Source organism: Sarcophilus harrisii, chromosome 2 (assembly GCF_902635505.1).
Source record: "Sarcophilus harrisii chromosome 2, mSarHar1.11, whole genome shotgun sequence".
In the NCBI taxonomy this organism is placed as follows: domain Eukaryota; kingdom Metazoa; phylum Chordata; class Mammalia; order Dasyuromorphia; family Dasyuridae; genus Sarcophilus; species Sarcophilus harrisii.
The window spans coordinates 569,900,615-569,918,085 of record NC_045427.1 but is presented as its reverse complement, the minus strand read 5'-3'; the positions used below and the strand labels follow the sequence as shown (position 1 = coordinate 569,918,085).

The following is a 17,471-nucleotide window of genomic DNA, read 5'->3' as shown; positions in this document are numbered from 1 at the left end:
AGTTCTGCTCTTTGGTGTATTCTCTACCCTTCATGTCTTTCTACCATACATTCCTTGAAACATTTTCTTCTGGCCATCACTCTACTGCAGAAAATATAAACATATTATATATACATATATTATATATACATACATAATATTTATATATTAGTTCTCTTCAAGTTCTAAAATTTTAACCCTATTTCTGGTAACATTTCATGCTTATTTTCTCCTATCTTCTGTCCTAAGTACTACAGTTTTTCTAGTAATAGAATTTAGGATTTTGTTTTGGACCAAATGACAAATGTTTATTTTGGGTGCCTTTTAAATAAATGATTCATAAATCATTAACTCAAAAATATCAGAGATCTATTTTACAAAGATTTCAGTCAGCACCACAGATATTGCGTTCTTGTCAATTTTTATATTTTGTGTATGGATAGACAGAACAAAATTCATGAGCATAGTAGGATCAAAGATTTTGAAGTGGAAGAGACCTTGTAGATCATTTTGCAAATCTCTTCATTTTTCAAATGAGGATTTTTCAAATTTTTCTATTTTTTTATTTTTCAATTTTTTTTATGTTGCTTATTTAGACATTTTAAAGTTTGACACCAACTACATTCACTGATTTCATGAGAACATTCAAATTGTTATTCAGCAGTTAGATGGCACAATGGACAGAAAATTAGGTTTGGAGTCAGGAAGATCTAAGTTCCAATCAAGACCCTCAGTAAGTCAATTGAGTGTTTCAGTTTCCTTATCTGTAAAATGAGATGGAGAAGGAAATGGCAAAACACTCCAGCACCTTTGCCAAGAAAACCACAAATGGGGTCATAAAGAGTGGAATATGATTGAAAAAATGACCCAACATCAAGGCAAGAAATTTCTTGAAAAATGGAGCTATGATAGCATATAAAAATTTATACTGATGATTTTATTCATCTTGAACATGTACTTTTCTTACAAGTGTCAAAATTCATTCATTTTCTCATTCATCCATCTATGCCAAATACTATTGGAGCCAAATCCATTGTGCAAAGCACTGTATTAAGTGCTAAAAAAGGATGTACTAGGTGCTATGATTACTTGACCATAGATTTTATAATCTAATGAGAGAATATATCAAAAGTATATTAAAAAGTAAATTAAAATATGATGAATACGCATGAGAGGTATAAACAAAGTGCTATGATAACTCAGAGAAAGAACCAACCTTTCATTGGGATCCTGGTGATGTAGGAATGGGGGGGGAGGGGGAACATTACACAATGAGAAGTGGTAGGGAAACAAGTAGTATCATCTTTAAAGTAGATTGGGGGAGGAAAAGAAGAAGGAGGTTAGACTGTAAAGATAAGTTGGAGACAGATTATAGGGGGCTTTGAAAGTCAGGCGAGGAAGTTTAGACTTTGAGGCAAGAAGGCATGGAAGGTATTTGAACTCTTTTTGAAGATTTCATGATCTCTGTATTTTTGAAGAATTTCTAAGGACCACATATGTCTAAGAGTTTTGCGGCTATTTATACTATTTGTAGCTATTAAACCACAATAGCTGTTCAGAAGTTATTACAAATTACTTTAAAAGAGTCTCTTGGCCCAAATCCTCAGAGGTTGCCTGGAAAAGAGATCAGAAGATAAATTAGAGAGAGAATGAACTGAATAAATCCAGAACAGAGGGAACAAATATGCTAGATTATAACCTTCTGAAGAATTGCATCATTTTACATAAGCATACATATACACAGAAATTACATTACATCTTGAATATAAATGAATAATAATAGCTAACATTTATAAGTACTTTAATGTTTAAAAGGGAATTATATACATTATTTCATATTATCCTCACAACCCTAAAAATAGGTGCTATTATTTCCATTTTACAAATGAGGAAACTGAGGCAGATAAGTGAAGTGTCATTCCCTAGGATCACAGTTATTAAATGTTTGAAGCAGGAATTGAACTAAGGATTTCTTGGCTCAATCTCCAGAGCTCTATTCACTATGCCATGTATGAGTAGTGATGAATATTTATCAAAAATTAATATTCATGTCAAAGAAATTTTATACTAATCTCATCAATAATAATTTGTGAATTATGTTATTTTATTAAAAATTAATATTAACAAAAAGGCTAAGCAATATGTTATCATTGTTTCCTAATAGTCCATAATTATGCACTTACTTCATTTAGGAAGAGCCCTGAGAAGCATTTATAATACTCTCCATCCAACACAAGTACAATTAGCTTAATTAAGTGTCAACTGGGAGCAGATAGTGGATAGAGTATGGATAGACTCCAAATCTGCATTCAAAAGGACCTGGTTCAAATCCAATCTCAGACATTTCCTATTTGACCTTGAGCAATTTACTCAACCTTGTCTCGGTTTCCTGATCTGCAAAATGAGCTGGAGAAGAAAATGGCAAAGCAGTCCAGTATCTCAGTCCAGTATCTTTGCCAAGAGGAGCCCAAAGGGGGTCATGATGAATTGGACAAGCCTGAAAAATGACTGAGCAACAAGAAGTATGAGGAGAGCTTAGTCCTAAAGGGATAAAGTATGGAAGAAAAGGTAGAGGGAAGCATGGAAAGTTAGGAGAAAAGATTTTGGGAAATAAAGAGTTAGGGAATTACAGAGGGAGTAAACATCAAGGAGAGCAGATTCTAGAGCAAAATATTTTCTTTCTTTGGCCTCTCTTCATTTTGTTGTTTGTTAAGTCATTTTTCAGTTGGTCTGACTGTAACTCCATTTGGGGTTTTCTTGATAAAGACATTAGAGCGGTTTGCATTTCCTTCTTCTGCTTATTTTACAGATGAATAAACTGAGGGAAACAGGATTAAGTGACTTGCCCAGGGTCACATAGCTAGTAAGTGTCTGAGGCCAGATTTGAACCCTTCCTGATTTCAGGACCAGTATTTTTTATCAGGGACTTGTAACTTTTTTGATGAGAGATTAACAAATGAGAATTAATGACCTTAGCTTCCTTCCAAGCTCAGCTCAAATGCCTCTTGCTGTACCCCTCCAGTTTTTTGTGCCTATCCCACATATATTATTATTTTGTATTTATTTCACATACATTTTGCATTTATCATGTGAGTCAGTAAAACATAAGCTTCTTGAGGGCAGGAGCAGCAAGGCCAGACAGCACCCAGGAATTGATTTCAATAATCCATAACATACCAAGGAGGAGTTATTTAAACTGTCTGGGTCTTACTTCAAGTATAAAATAATGGCATTAGACCAGATTGCCTCCAAGACAGTTCCAGAGTTATGATTGTATGATCCAAATATACCTCAAGGACTTCTGGCGTTTGTCAGTGTGAGAACTCCATCCCAATAAGAACCCAACCTGTTTATAACAAAGTCTAAGAGAGATCTCCAAGGCTTAGAGAGAGATTAAATAATTGGCCCATGGCCATTCTGTTGCTAAAGTCAAGAGCAATGATCTGAATCCCGATCTTCCTTGCTTCAGGTCTAATGCTTTACCCACTGAAACATGCTGCTGCTTATGTAGTCCACCTCCCCAATCAATCAATAAACATTTATTACATATTTACTATATTCAAGTCTTTACTTAGACAGGCAAATAAAGAATTTTATTTATAATTTTTTTTAATCTGAAATTCTCTCTCTCTAAACCTACTGAGAAGCCAGGAAATAAACTATCACACATGTGAAATCTTGCAAAACAGTAATTTTAAAGAATCGTCTTCATTTGCTTGGGTACTGTACCTATTTGTGCTTTTTGACAGGGTTTTCCTAATCTCAGCAAATCAGAAATCATTCTAACTCTGATGTCATGGGTAGTTCTTCTGTTTATAAATGTAACTTGCAAAGCAGTTGAACCTATTATTACTCTCTGTTTTCAATTACAATCCACAGTTATATTTCTTTCTGTGCAATAAAGAAATTCAATAGGAGATCATATTTTCCAAAGAGGAACACCCTGTGAATTATGAGAATGTGTCAGATTTTTTGGAGTCTTAATTTCATCTTGTTTTAAGTTTTAACCTTTTATGTTTTAATACATTTAAGTTTTAATACAAATATTTTAGATAGAAGGCAACCAGGGAAGGATATAAAAAACCGATCCCAATTTTTTTAATTGCAAGAGGCTACCTGTCAATATCTGATTCCAAAGATACCCTCAACCATATCTGTTCATTATAAATAGCCTTGTAAGTTGGTTAATTCTCCATGTGGAAACCTCATTTCTCAAGTGAGTTTTTATTTTTTCATTTTACAAATCTCACATTTTCTCCATGTTGGATGCACTTCAGTAGGGTCCTCAATTCCAGGGATGATAAAATGGATACTCAATTAAAGTAGAAAGGAAAATGGGCAAATAGAAAGGAAGGATAAGTAAGAGAACAGAGAGAGTTAGGGGAACTGATTTATTGGTAATTGCTAAGGATAAAAATTTGATAGACAGTCAATTATGAAAGGCAGGAATGATTTGGTATCAAAATCTAGAAGACAAAACCTATTCAGAAGTCACATGGACAATATCATAACTCCTTCTTTAACTGCCAGAGTTAGAGTTACCAAAATTGATATCAAATACAGAAGCTCCTATGATTAATTTTTAAACAGTGCTTTTCCTGAAGAAGACTTAGCTAGGGATATAATGGCTATGGTCAGGTATTTGAAGACTAACGTGGAAAAGGGATTAAATTTATTCTGCTGTAGCTCCAAGTAGCAAAAGGAAGGAGTGTTGGAGCTTGTGCAGGTACATTTAGGTTAAATATAAGGGAAAGACTTCCTAATCCTAAGAGATCTTTCAGGAGGGAGTGGGCTCTACTGACTAGGCAAAGACCATTTGTGACAGATAATGGTCAGCAGTCCCCTTGTCCTTTTTGTACTGAAAACATAATTTCCTCCAAAAATAACTTTAAAAGAGGTAAGGCCCAGTGATGTGTGTCTGAGAGACACACATATTTATTATAAGGATCTAGTTTTTCCCTTTTTATTTTTTCTAGCAGGAGAGGTGAGAAAAAGAGAAAATATACTTGTTAATTGAAAAAATTAATTAACAAACTATTTAATGAGTATTGGCACATGCTGGGAGGAAAATCTTCCAACAAAAATCATCTATTAATTATTTGAAAATAGAAGGGATTCTTCTACAGACAGAGGCTGACCTGGAAGGCTTTTGAGATCCCTTTTAACTCTTAAATTCTGTACCTTGGACACTGTGCTACTAATGGAAAAGTAGCTTAATAAATATTAATTAATCAATTGTCTGGGTTCAAAATACCCAGGGGATGCCATGAGGAAGTTGTATTAAACCCACATCAGAAATACTTAATAGTTTCTCTAATCCATTAAGATACGTGACATGTAGATGAGAAAACCATTGTGAATTCTATCTTTTTCAGACAAACAAAATAAATGATTCTTTCCAAGACTGACAGCAGCAACTTTATTTGATGATGTAGATGTGTATTTCTTCCCAGATCTATTACAATCAAGAGGTACACCCTGAGCAGCCAACGGAGAGGTCACTTTTGTTGTTTGCACAACATTCCATAAAGATTCAAAAGAAATCATCAACAAACCCTTTGCTCCTTATCTCTGATTCTTGAGATAATTACAAAGTCATGAAACAAAACTATAATTAAAAAATTATTGACTCTTTGAAAATTTTTAAAAGCACCAAGAAACACTTGAAGTGTGTTCTGCTGAATTGAGAAGATTTAAGATCATAAGTTGCAACATCAAAACAAATTAGAGAGGGTTTGTTTGTTTGTTTGTTTAATGAGAAAGATCAATAGTTCCTGATTGAAAAATCCTTGCTGTGGTTGAGTATGTTGTCAAAAGTAGAGTTCTTTGGTGAGCATGGAGACCATGCATGGAATCTGTTTCTTCTCATTGAAAGAAGGGTTGTCGGACTGAGATTCAAAGTCCATGGCCACTCTGTAGTTCACTCGCGTGAGGATCTGCATGATTTCCAGGCTTTTCCCGTCCTCATTTAGTACAGAGCAGAGGGCCTGCACAAACCAAGAGCCCTTTCCTGGATTCCTCCATGAATAATAGCCTTCAGAGAGAAGAGAAGGAAGATCAAAGAAGCTGTTTTAGATAGTTGGTTCCCAATGAGCCTTTGTGAAGAGATAACTTCTGTGTATCAGAAAGGCCTTTCTGAATTGGCTTTATAGAAATTCTTTTAAGCAGTTCTAATTATGCTTGTGTGATATATAATATATAATAAATAATATATAATAATATATAATCACTGCTGATTATAGGATTACAGACTCAGAACTAGAAAGAACCTCAGCGATCATCAAGGCTAGCTTCCTTATTTTTTAGGTGAGGAAACCGAGACCCAGAAACTTTAAGTGATTTATCTGAGATGATAAAATGAATAAATATGTAAGGTGGGATTTGAACTCATGGCTCCCTGACTCCAAATCCAGCCTGCTGGGCAGTAGATAGTGTTGGACTCAGAATCAGAAAGAATGATGTTCAAATCCTGCCTAATAGACATATTAGCTCTGTGATTCTGAGCAAGTCATTGAATATCAGTTTTCTTAAATTATAAAATAAGGTTTATAAGAGTATCTCTTTCCCAGGGATATAATGAAGACCAAATAGGATAATATATGTTAGGAGCTTCACAAACCTTAAATAAGGACCTATATTATTGGCAATTAGGGCTATAGTCTTTTCTTATTATTATTCAGAAAGAACATTCTCATTACTATTCTCACTACTATGAAACAAGGGAAGGGCTACTAATGGCAGGTTAATGAAAGAAAAGAAATAGACTCAACTCTTGTTTATTGCTGAGTCTACAATGAGAATCTTACTGATTAAATGGAATTTCTGTCCTCAAGCAAATTTAAAAACAACCAGAAAAAATCATTGGTTTGCTTATGGGTTATATGTTGTTTTTCAGATTTCTCTCTGAAAGGACACAGCATCAGTTGCTGCCAGAAAAAGAATCCCAGTTTGATTATACTTCTAACATGTTTTTGTCTAAATCCAATGGGAAAAAATTTATTTCTTAAGACTTGCACTGTATTTTCTTGTTTCAAAGTACTATTTTGTACTGTCACTCATTTGATCCTCTTAGAAGTAGATAGGACAGGTATTACTATATTGGTCAGAATACAAGCTGTCCTAAAAAGCAATCTTTTTGTAAATTAATAAAATGTATACACTGAAAAATAATTATTCAAAATTATTTTATTTGCTAGTAGCTTTCTTTCCCTGTGCTCTTATCCTTCCTCGACCTGCACCATCCACAAGAAATATATTTTGCATTTACTTTATGTGCATGTTATTTCCTAATAACAGAATGGACAAGGACTACTTTATTTTTGTGTCTTATTTTAAGTACCTCGCACAGAGCTTGGAGTGTAGTAAGGACTTAATAAATGCTTGTTAATGAAAGAACTGTGAAAAGGAACATGGATTTGGAGCAAGATGCCCTTTTCCAGGTAAAAGCCTTGGTTCCACTTCTAACTTCTATAATTAACTTCAAATAAATCACCTTATTTATCTAGATCTATTTTTTTCACCTGTAAAAGGACTATAAAGTCCTGGAATAGATTTTTAAGAGGTAGAGGAATCTACTTATAAAAGCTGCCTCATTTTCACTTGACTTCAACTCTTCTCTCACTCACTTGATTACTTTCAAAGCTTAAAAACACAAGGATTCCAGAATCTCTGCTTCCCTCACCAAGAAGGGAGTGTAGAACAGAGATAGAGATAGAAACAAGAAGACCTGGTGATGATTTTATAACAGGGAGTAAGTGAGACTGAAGAGATGATACTGGGGTTGGGAACCTGAGTAACTGGCAGAATGGTGGTGCCTTCTAAGTTAGCTCTTCTCAAATTGTTTGATTTCAGAACCCCTTGACACCCTTGAAAATTACTGAACCCCCCCCCAAAATAGCCTTTGTTTAAAATGGGTTATATCAATTGACATTTACTGTATTAGAAATGAAAACTGATAAAATTTTAAAATATTCATTTAAAAATAATAATAAACCCATTACATGTTAACATAAATAATTTTTTATGAAAAATAACTACATTTTCCAATGAAAAAAATATCTAGTGAGAAGATTAGCAGCTTTGCATATTTTTTGCAAATCTCTTAAATGTCTGGCTTTATAGAAGGCAGCTGGATTCTTCTATCTGCTTCTGCATTCAATCTGTTACAATATGTTGTTGTGGTTGAAGTAGACCTAAGAAAATCCATTTTCATAAAGATATGTAATTGTATCTTAGTGTTCTTATGAAAATAGTTTTGATCTTGTAGGACCTTCTGAAAAGGTTTTGGGGAATCCCAGGGGTTCACAGACCAGGTAATAAAGAAACTCAGAAGAGAGTTGGGCTTTTTTGGGGAAGGGGCAGGAATGAAGATTTAATTTTAGTTTTTTGATAAGTTGACAATAGTTTGAAATAGCCAACAGACATTTTTTGGTTTTGAGAGATTGGACCTAAAAGGAACTACAGATGAATATATTTCTATATATCTAACTGGATCTATCTATCATATTTCTACCTAACTATCTATAAATATACAAATTATATATATAATAGTTTAAACCCATGAGGGTCTATAAGGTCAGCAGTGAGAATGTATAGAAAAAGAGGACCTAGGACAGAGATTTATGTGTAAACATAGAGGCTCTTTGAAAATCACTTAATAAAGTGATCTCATGATTTGATGACCTTCTCGTCTTTCTCCCCACTGGCCACAAAGGACATAGCATGATATATGGTAGGGTGGGTCTAAGATGGATGAAGATTCATCCCAGGAGCTGAGAAGGAATAATCTTTTTAAGTATTGAAGGAGAAAATGAAAGAAGGAAGTGAAGTGTTTATGAAAACCCAGAGAAGAAAGAATATCTAGCACAGAGCAGTCAACAGTACAATGGTATAGAGAGGTCAAGAAGGATGAGCACTGAGGGAAAAGTCCATTAAACTGGCCCATCTGGAAATCATAGGTAACTTTGGACAGGTCAGTTCAGTGATTTAGGATGGAAACCAGAATGGAGAGGGTTTAGAAGAAAATGAGAAAATAGAGGCAATGAATATTTTTTTTAAAAAAAGCTTTTTTTGATTGAGGGTTTTATCTGAGAAAGAAGAGAAATGCAGGACAAAAGCTAGAGGAGAAGGGAGGATTAGTTAAGAGTTTCTGAAGAATCGGGGAGAGATCATAAGCAGTAGTGAAGGAATGAGTGGAAAGGAGTGCCTGAGGATCAGATAAAGATAGAAGGTATTAGTGAGAATAATCTAAATATAGGGCTAGAAAGAACACTGGGTTCGTTCAATATTCATTTTACATAAGAGAAAAATAAGTCCCAGAGGAGTAATATGACTTGTTTGAGACCACAGAGGTAAGCAGAAGAGCTGAGGTAATTTGAATCCAAATCCAATGTTCTTTCTACCATATTATGGCCTTCATGGCCAGGAAAAGGGAGAAGAAGGAAAAGGGGATTAAATTATATGATCACCTTGCCACAATTCAGAGTTGGAAGGGACATTAGAGATTTATAGATAAAGAAACTGAGGTTCAAGAAAAATTAAGAGTGATACAAGTCATCAGAGTGGTACAAGTGGTAAGTAGCAGCTCCAGAATTTGAATCCAAGTGCTTCCCCTGAGTCCAAATGCTCCAACACACAAACTTCTTAAATCCTGTGACATTAAAAGCCTCATCAAAGGTCCATCAGAGGGGCTTCCTGAGTCATTTTAAGAATGTGGATTTGGTCTCAATTTCAGTGCCATCTTTGATTAATTTTAGCTGAGTTACTAAATAATCATAACAATTTCTTGGTGCTCCAATCCTGGGCTTCTTAAATTTTTTTTCCACTTGAGACCTGAGAAATTTTTATATTATCTATCTATCTATACCTATATCTATATCTATATAACAGGTACAGAAATCAAACATTTAATAATAATAATAAATCATAATTTTGTAATCCTCACATTCAGTTATGAGACGTCACATGAAGTCTCAAGCTACAGTTTAAGAGGCTGGGTCTAAGGAACTCTCTAAATTGCAGAGAACTTGTATAGGAAAGAGGGAATTTTTTTCATTCAGGTATTCCCTATGGTACTGTTACCACAGATCTAGTCCCTATTCCTATAGCTATCTAACTTAATAATAATAAAACAAACAAACAAACAAAACCATGAGAGTATTTCCATTTATGTAAACGTTTACAGATCTTAGTGAAAACACCTTTAACCTGACATTTTGCCCTGAAATAGTACATTCGACAGTACATTTAATTTTATACCTGGAACTGTGGAATAGGCAAAGAGAAAATCAGCTTCAACTGGTATCTTGCATCCAGGATTAGCATTTGCATCATTTATGGGTCCGGAGTCTGTCTGGATTCCATCATCAAACTCATTACCTCGGCAAGCCTGAAAACCAAAGCAAGATCCATCCAACAAAGTTTGAAACTAGAACTAGTATGCTGGCCCCCTACCAAATTCTGGTGAATATAAAAAATGGAAGCATTGAAAATTATTTCCACAAAATCCACACAGTGAAGGAGCTAATGTACTTATCACCAAAGCAAAAGGGTTCCCCAACCTTTTAAAACCCAAACATAAATACATGGATAGAATACAGTCCAAGTGCCTCTCTTCTTTCTAACTTTGTTGACTTTGAAAAGCCATTACCTGAATGAAAAATAATTTGGGCTTCCCTAAGAGGCTCCTGCATTTATCTCCCCTGAAGTGGACCGTCAGATCTTTTATAGGGGTCACTCCATCTGTCCCATAAATTAGATCCTCTTCTCCATGGCTCAGCAGGATACAGGCAAAGCAGGCTGAATCAGTATGATCCTCTTGAGAAACTACAATTAACAAATGATTCACATCAAGAAGATGAGTGAACATTCAGGCCTTCCAGTCTTTCCTCCACAGCAACCAATTCCCCAGAACAATTAACATTTTTTTCAGATTTGGTATTTATTTTTGAATGGGTGGGCACACAGAGAAGGTGGGTAGTCCCAGTGAAAATGTTGGAATAAATGGATAGTTGGATTTTCTTCATTCTCAGCCTTTCCTCCCTGTCTATCATATACTGTCTGATTGTGGGTACAGAAAAAAAAAAAAGGCAGAGCTTTTTCCATTATAATATACGATACCTTAGACTTTGAGAGGTGGTAGGGATATATGACAATATTAAAAATATTTTTTTCAACACCACTTTACTTAGGTTTTAAAGTAAGAAGAGTTCAGTGATATCTTGCTCTCATTTCTACTACCAATGCAATCAAAGATAATTAGAATACTGTCAATCTGCCATATTAATAGGAAAGAACTCTGCAGCTTTCTCAGGAGTGTAGCAAATATTACAAGGAAAGCCATTCAGAACCACACTGATCTGAATAAAAATAACAGATTTCTGTCCCTAAATATGGCTTGCCTTAAAACCTGATGTGATCTATTATTTTATAACATTAGCAGTGACTTTCCTACTGTTACTGTTTTTAGTCATTTTCAGTTCTTCATATTTGATTATTATTTTGACAAAAATACTGGAATAGTTTGCCATTTACTTCTCTAGGTCATGTTACAGATGAGGAAACTGAGATAAACAAGGTCAAGTGGTTTGTCCAGTGTCTGAGGTCAGATTTCAACTTGTGAAGATGAGTCCTCCTGTCTCTAGTCTTGGGACGCTATCCACTGCACCATTTAGCTTCCTTGTGACTTCTCTACCAGCCTGAATATTTTGTTGGACATAGAGAAATCCTAAGTGATTGCTGCTGTATAAAAAGGAGGCTGATCTCTCTCACTTGCATGCTTCCAATAAAGGTCTTAATCCATTTCCCAAGTCCACTAAAGATAAGCATTCCTTATTTTTCCATTTTCTTGCCTTTCTCCATATCCCCAAATTTCTTTAAAAGAGATCATTTTAAAATGGAGTGAATTCGCTAACTTCTGACTTTCACTTTATATCATATTGCTTCATAACTGTACCCTAATCCTTTTTGAGACTCCCAGGAGAGGCAAAAGTACCTCGTGTTTCTGAACAATGGTCACAAAACTAGTGTTTGAGGTGGGATTTTGAAGGTAGGGATTGCTGATTCCAAGTCCAGCACTATCATTGCCAACAGGCTAAATACTGGTCAGCTAGTCAATCTAGTTAGGTTATTTTATAAAATAAGGTAGGTTATAAAAAAATAAGAAAAATTAAGTAATAAAAGTAAGGAAGGTAATCACTCTCTCTGTTTGGCTAAAAGGTATTTTTAAATTTTCTTAAGTATTTTCCAATATGATCTTTTAAAATTTCTAACATTCACCTATTAAAATTATAAGCTCTAAATTCTCTCCTGTTCCTCACTCCCCCCCGCCCCCCATTGAGAAAGCAAGCAACACAGCATCAATTATATAAGTGGAGCCACTTAAAACATATTTCTATGGTAGCCCCTGTTGCAAACACACACACACACACACACACACACACACACACACACACACACGAGAAAGACAGATAGACCCACCTTGTTTGAGCAGGTTCTGCATGTCGACACAGGAGCGGTTGTTATAGACTATCACGTCAAAGCCTAAGTTTTTGAAACACTTGTATAGTCCTTCAGCATCTTTATCTGTGCCATTCCTTGTGCCCATACCTGGGGTGGGAAGAGAACCAATCAATAATTATTAATTGTTATTATTATATATAATATCATTAATATTAATATTTTTAGGGGCAGTTAGGTGGTGCAGTGAAAAGCACTGAAGCTTTGAAGTCAGGAGGACCTGATTTCAAATCTGGCTTTAGACACTTAACACTTCCTAGCTGTGTGACCCTGGGCAAGTCACTTAACCCCAATTGCCTCAGCAAAAAACAAACAACCCCCCAAATATTAATATTTTATTACTAATATTAATAATCAATATTAACCACTTATTTATTTATTATCCAACAAATTTATCAGCAAACATTTCCAAATAGCCTCAAATCTGGCAGGAATATGAAATCAAGCTAGAGCTCATCTAATATTGAATGCCATTCATTTCTAATTTTACTTCTTCCTTTGGTGCCTAGAAAGGCCAAACTTTTAAAAGAGCCAACAAAATAAAAACCAAACTTAAATTGATCAGAGCACTTTCAACCCAACAAAGATGAGGAAATCCCTTTGAATCAACATGGGTCAAAACTGCACAGTTCCTGTAATAAAAATCTATTTGTGTGAGCCTTCTGAGCAAAATCTCACACTAGCTATTAGAGGGGGTTTTGTTAACAAATAAATATCTTGATTGTAGGGTATTTTATTCTAAGATATTATCCTTTAAATAGCTGTTAACTTTAAAAAGTTAGAAGTTAATCTCTAATTTCTGACATAGTGGGTGAAACAGTTGACATGAGAGTTAGGAAATGTGCACTGAAGTTCTTGAATCTTGGGTAAATTACAGAACTTGTTTCTTTATTTGCAAAAGGAACATATTCACACGGGCACAACCTTACTTTATGGATTGTTTTGAAGACCAAAGGAGAGAATCTATGCAAAGGACTTTAGAAAATCTTTAGTAGTCCAGGCCAATGATTGGTTATTGGACAGGGTAGGACCACAAGCTAGAATTTACTGTTTATTAGTTCTCTTCAGAAACTTTTGCATCCAGATTTAAACCTCAGAGACCATTTAGTTCAACCCCCTTATTGTACAGATGCGGAACTGAACCCCATACTTGCTGATGGGCATAAAGTTATTGTGTCTAAACTAGAATTTGCACCCAGATGAAATGACGGTGATGATAATGGTGGTAGCATTTACACAGTGCTTTAAGGTTTGCAAAGCACTTTACATATATTAACTCAACATTATCTTTATTATTTCTTTAAGTCTCTTGCAGATTGGACATTCCCAGTTGCTTTATTCAAACTTCATATGGCTTTTATTTAAGAAAGACTTACCCGTTTTAACATCAAATTGCTTGTTATTTATTATGATGCATTTGCCGACCTTCTTGTAATTCATATTATATTGGAATTTGGGCACAACTACTCGCTTATGATCATGCCCAGATTGGTTTGACTTCTCTGTTCCATTTTTCTTTTTCTTACTGAAAAAACAAACAAACAAAAAAGCCAATTAGGGGCTCTGAAAGAACAAAGACATGACCTCTGTGGCTCCCTACTCTACTGTCTGCCTGCATGATGGACTTTTAGCCCACCAATATGTCTGTCTGTGCAGAAAAATTAACTTGGGTGTGAAGATAGAAGTTGATACTCAATAAGCAATTCCTAAGTGCCAGGTATTGGGTTCAACTTTGAAAGGCAAAAGATATTCCCTTTCTCAAAAAGCTCACTGCTTTGAACTCATGGTTCATTTTTAGTTTTGTATCCTTAATATCTAGTACAGTACCTAGAAAACATTAGGAGCTTAATAGTTGTTGATTGATGCCTAATTAACATATTAAAAGGACAAAAAGATATTACAAATAAAATAAAGGTAGGTTCCCAACCCCAGGATGCTTTCTAGTCCTATAAAAATTTAAAACACAGACTGTATGAGAAATCTTACCTTATTCTCTAGCATTTGATACTGTGCAACAGCCTTTCCTCACAGATAAACATTTTCCATGGCTTCTATTCTCCTTCCAGTTTGACAAATCCTCCTCAGTCCTTTTCTGGTTCCTTTCTTCTTCTCCTTTCTTTTCCCATTTCCATCCTCCAAATCTAAACCATGAGCATTCCTGAAGTCTATGCACTGGGATCTGGGCTCTTCTCTCTCTATACTCTCCAACACAGTAATTTTACCTGTCCCCTTGGGTCCAATTATCATCATCTTATGTAGATGACTCTCAAATCTGCCCATATAATCTGTTTCTCTATGGCATCAGCCCCCATTCCAATTATCTACTAAACATCTCTAGTGGGATTTCTACAGAATCCTAAACTCATCATTTTACCTCATAAATCCACTCCACCTTTCCTAATAACTTCCTTACTTCTGTTGATGTAACCCAAGTCTATTCTGATACTTTGGTCCTCTTCTCTTTCCCCATTTGCAATTAGTTGCAAAGTCTTTTAGATTCTGCTTATCTCCACTGTTATGGCTATTACTGTAGTTGCGGTTCTCTTCACTTCTTAGTTATTGATCTTCTAGTTTCTGGGATCTCCATCTCCCAGGTCATCCTTTCTACAGATACCAAAATCATCTTCTCAGTGCAGGTTTAACCATGTTATTCTCTTGCTCAAAAACCTTTGGTGGTTCCCTTTTGCCTCTAGGATAAAATGCAGATTTCTTAACCAGGGATTTAAATCCTTCTATAATTTGCTTTAAATTTACCTTTCCAGTTTTACTTTCCCTTAATTAATTCTATGTTCTAGTTTTCTACTAGTCACTTGATCTCAATCTCTTCTCTTTTTAAGCAATCATACATGCTTAGAATACTCATATATATCTGTTAATTTCTGTTTGTCCCTTCAGGCTAAGATTCCCACAAACTGAAAGTTTTCTTTCCTTTGTTTCTATCACACCCTATTTTGGATTGCATTCAATTTTGTACACATCAGGTCCTATTTAAGGTCCAGGAAAACAGAAACTGTGTTTCTCACCTTTATATGCTTTGGATGTCTTAAGTGATTAATGACACTTAAAAACTGACTTAAATTTTATAATGCAGAAAAACATCGTTACTGGAAGAAAGGATCTGATTCAACCCATTTATTTTACAGATGAAAACACAGAGAAGGAAAGGAACTTGAAATGCTTTCAAATTTATGACTTTACAAGTATGTCCCTCCTGCCTTGGGCTAGAAGTACAGATAAATAGATATTATTAGAAATGGCCAATATGTTAATTTGTTTACATTTGCTGGAAGGATGACAAATTAGTGGGTAGTGATAGAAATCCACACAAAATAAAAGGAAACTAAGCCTGTTATCCCAAATTTCATTATTAGTCTTCTTTCAGTCCAATGATTTTTCCATATCACATTGGCATTTATTATTTGTTATATGGATGTAGCTAAATATTAATGTCTTTTACCCAAAGATATGTTTGAAGTTCATTGGACCAAAATAAGCATGAAATCATAGCATTTTGTCGTGTAACCAACTCCATTACTGATTACTTTTTTCTATTTTGCTTTTGGTCTGAATTTGTGATTTCACTGGTGTAGGGAATTTATTCTACCAAACGAAATGGTCAACTTCTCCATAATTTAAAATAAAGTTGTCTATGGCAGTGGCTAAATTCAAATAGAAATAGAGGCCATTAGTACATACATAAGAACCCTTCTGGGCCATATATTGACTTAGTTTTAAAATGTAATGCTATTTAGATTTTTACTATATATTTATTTATCTTATTATATATTTCCCAAATGCATTTTAATCTTCTTAACATAAGAATATCGAGGCCTAAGTGTTTTTAACCTCTAATCTAAAGCACTGAGAAATTAAGTGAATTTCTTTTTTTTTTAAATTAAAGCTTTTTATTTTTCAAAACATATGCATGAATAATTCTTTGACATTAACCCTGCAAAACCTTGTGTTTCAATTTTTCTCCCCCTTCTCTGATCCCTTGCCTTCAATGGCAAATAGTCCAATCTATGTTAGACATGGTAGAAATATATGTTAAATCCAATATATGCATACATATTTATACAATTATCTTGCAGCACAAGAAAAATCAAATCAAACCAGAAAAAAAAAAATGAGAAAGAAAATAAAATGCAAGCAAAAAACAACAAAAGTGAGAATTCTATATTGTGGTCCACATTCACTCCCCACAGTCTCTCTCTGGGTGTAGATGGCTCTGTCCATCGCAAGATCATTGGAACTAGCCTCAATCATCTCATTGTTGAAGAGAGCCACGTCCATCAGAATTGATCATCATATAGTCTTGTTCTTATTATGTATAATGATCTCCTGCTCATTTCACTCAGCATCAATTCATTTAAGTCTCTCCAGGCCTCTCTGAAATATCCTGCTGGTCATTTCTTATAGGACAATAATATACCTTAACATTCATATACCACAATTTATTCAGCCATTCTCCAACTGATGGGCATCCACTCAGTTTCTAGTTCCTTGCCACTACAAAAAGGGCTGCCACAAACCTTCTTGCACATGTGGATTAGGAACTTTCTATTATCAATGAAATCACAGGTTCAGACTTTTACCCTCAACATGACTTGATTTGTTTTTAGATAATTGCTTTAATTCTTATGGAATGTACAACTCAGATAAGCAAAAAAAGAATGCACTCTCCTTACAAAAACAATTCACTCATACATCTATACTACTCTTTCCCATTGTTTTTCCCCTGTCACGTGTTAGGATATTCTGGGGTCTCAGCACATTGTTTTCTACATTAATGTTAAAAAGGACTAAAACCTCAGAAAGCAAAGAAGCTCAAAACACTAGAGAATATTCAGCTTTTGAATTCAAGCCTCCAGCTTGATATTAGCAATAGTCATAAGAACAGTAAGAGCAACAAAATGAGATTTGTGTTGTTATGAGTCAGGACAAAGTAGAAAGGAGGCAAAAATGTGTTTCTTTGT

At 34.7% G+C, this 17,471-nt stretch overlaps 1 protein-coding gene across 1 annotated transcript in view; it reads right to left on the bottom strand.

Moving 5' to 3' along the window:
• Positions 1–5,373: 5,373 nt before the first annotated feature.
• The window catches only part of CASP7 (caspase 7), a 55,507-nt gene continuing 43,409 nt past the window's right edge, over positions 5,374–17,471 (bottom strand). The window contains exons 5-9 of the mRNA XM_031949359.1: positions 13,872–14,020; positions 12,457–12,585; positions 10,628–10,803; positions 10,237–10,366; positions 5,374–6,013 (exon numbers count right to left, since the gene is read on the bottom strand). Of these exons, the coding sequence (XP_031805219.1) occupies positions 5,790–6,013; positions 10,237–10,366; positions 10,628–10,803; positions 12,457–12,585; positions 13,872–14,020 (808 nt within the window). The 3' untranslated portion in view covers positions 5,374–5,789. The remainder of the gene's footprint in view (positions 6,014–10,236; positions 10,367–10,627; positions 10,804–12,456; positions 12,586–13,871; positions 14,021–17,471) is intronic.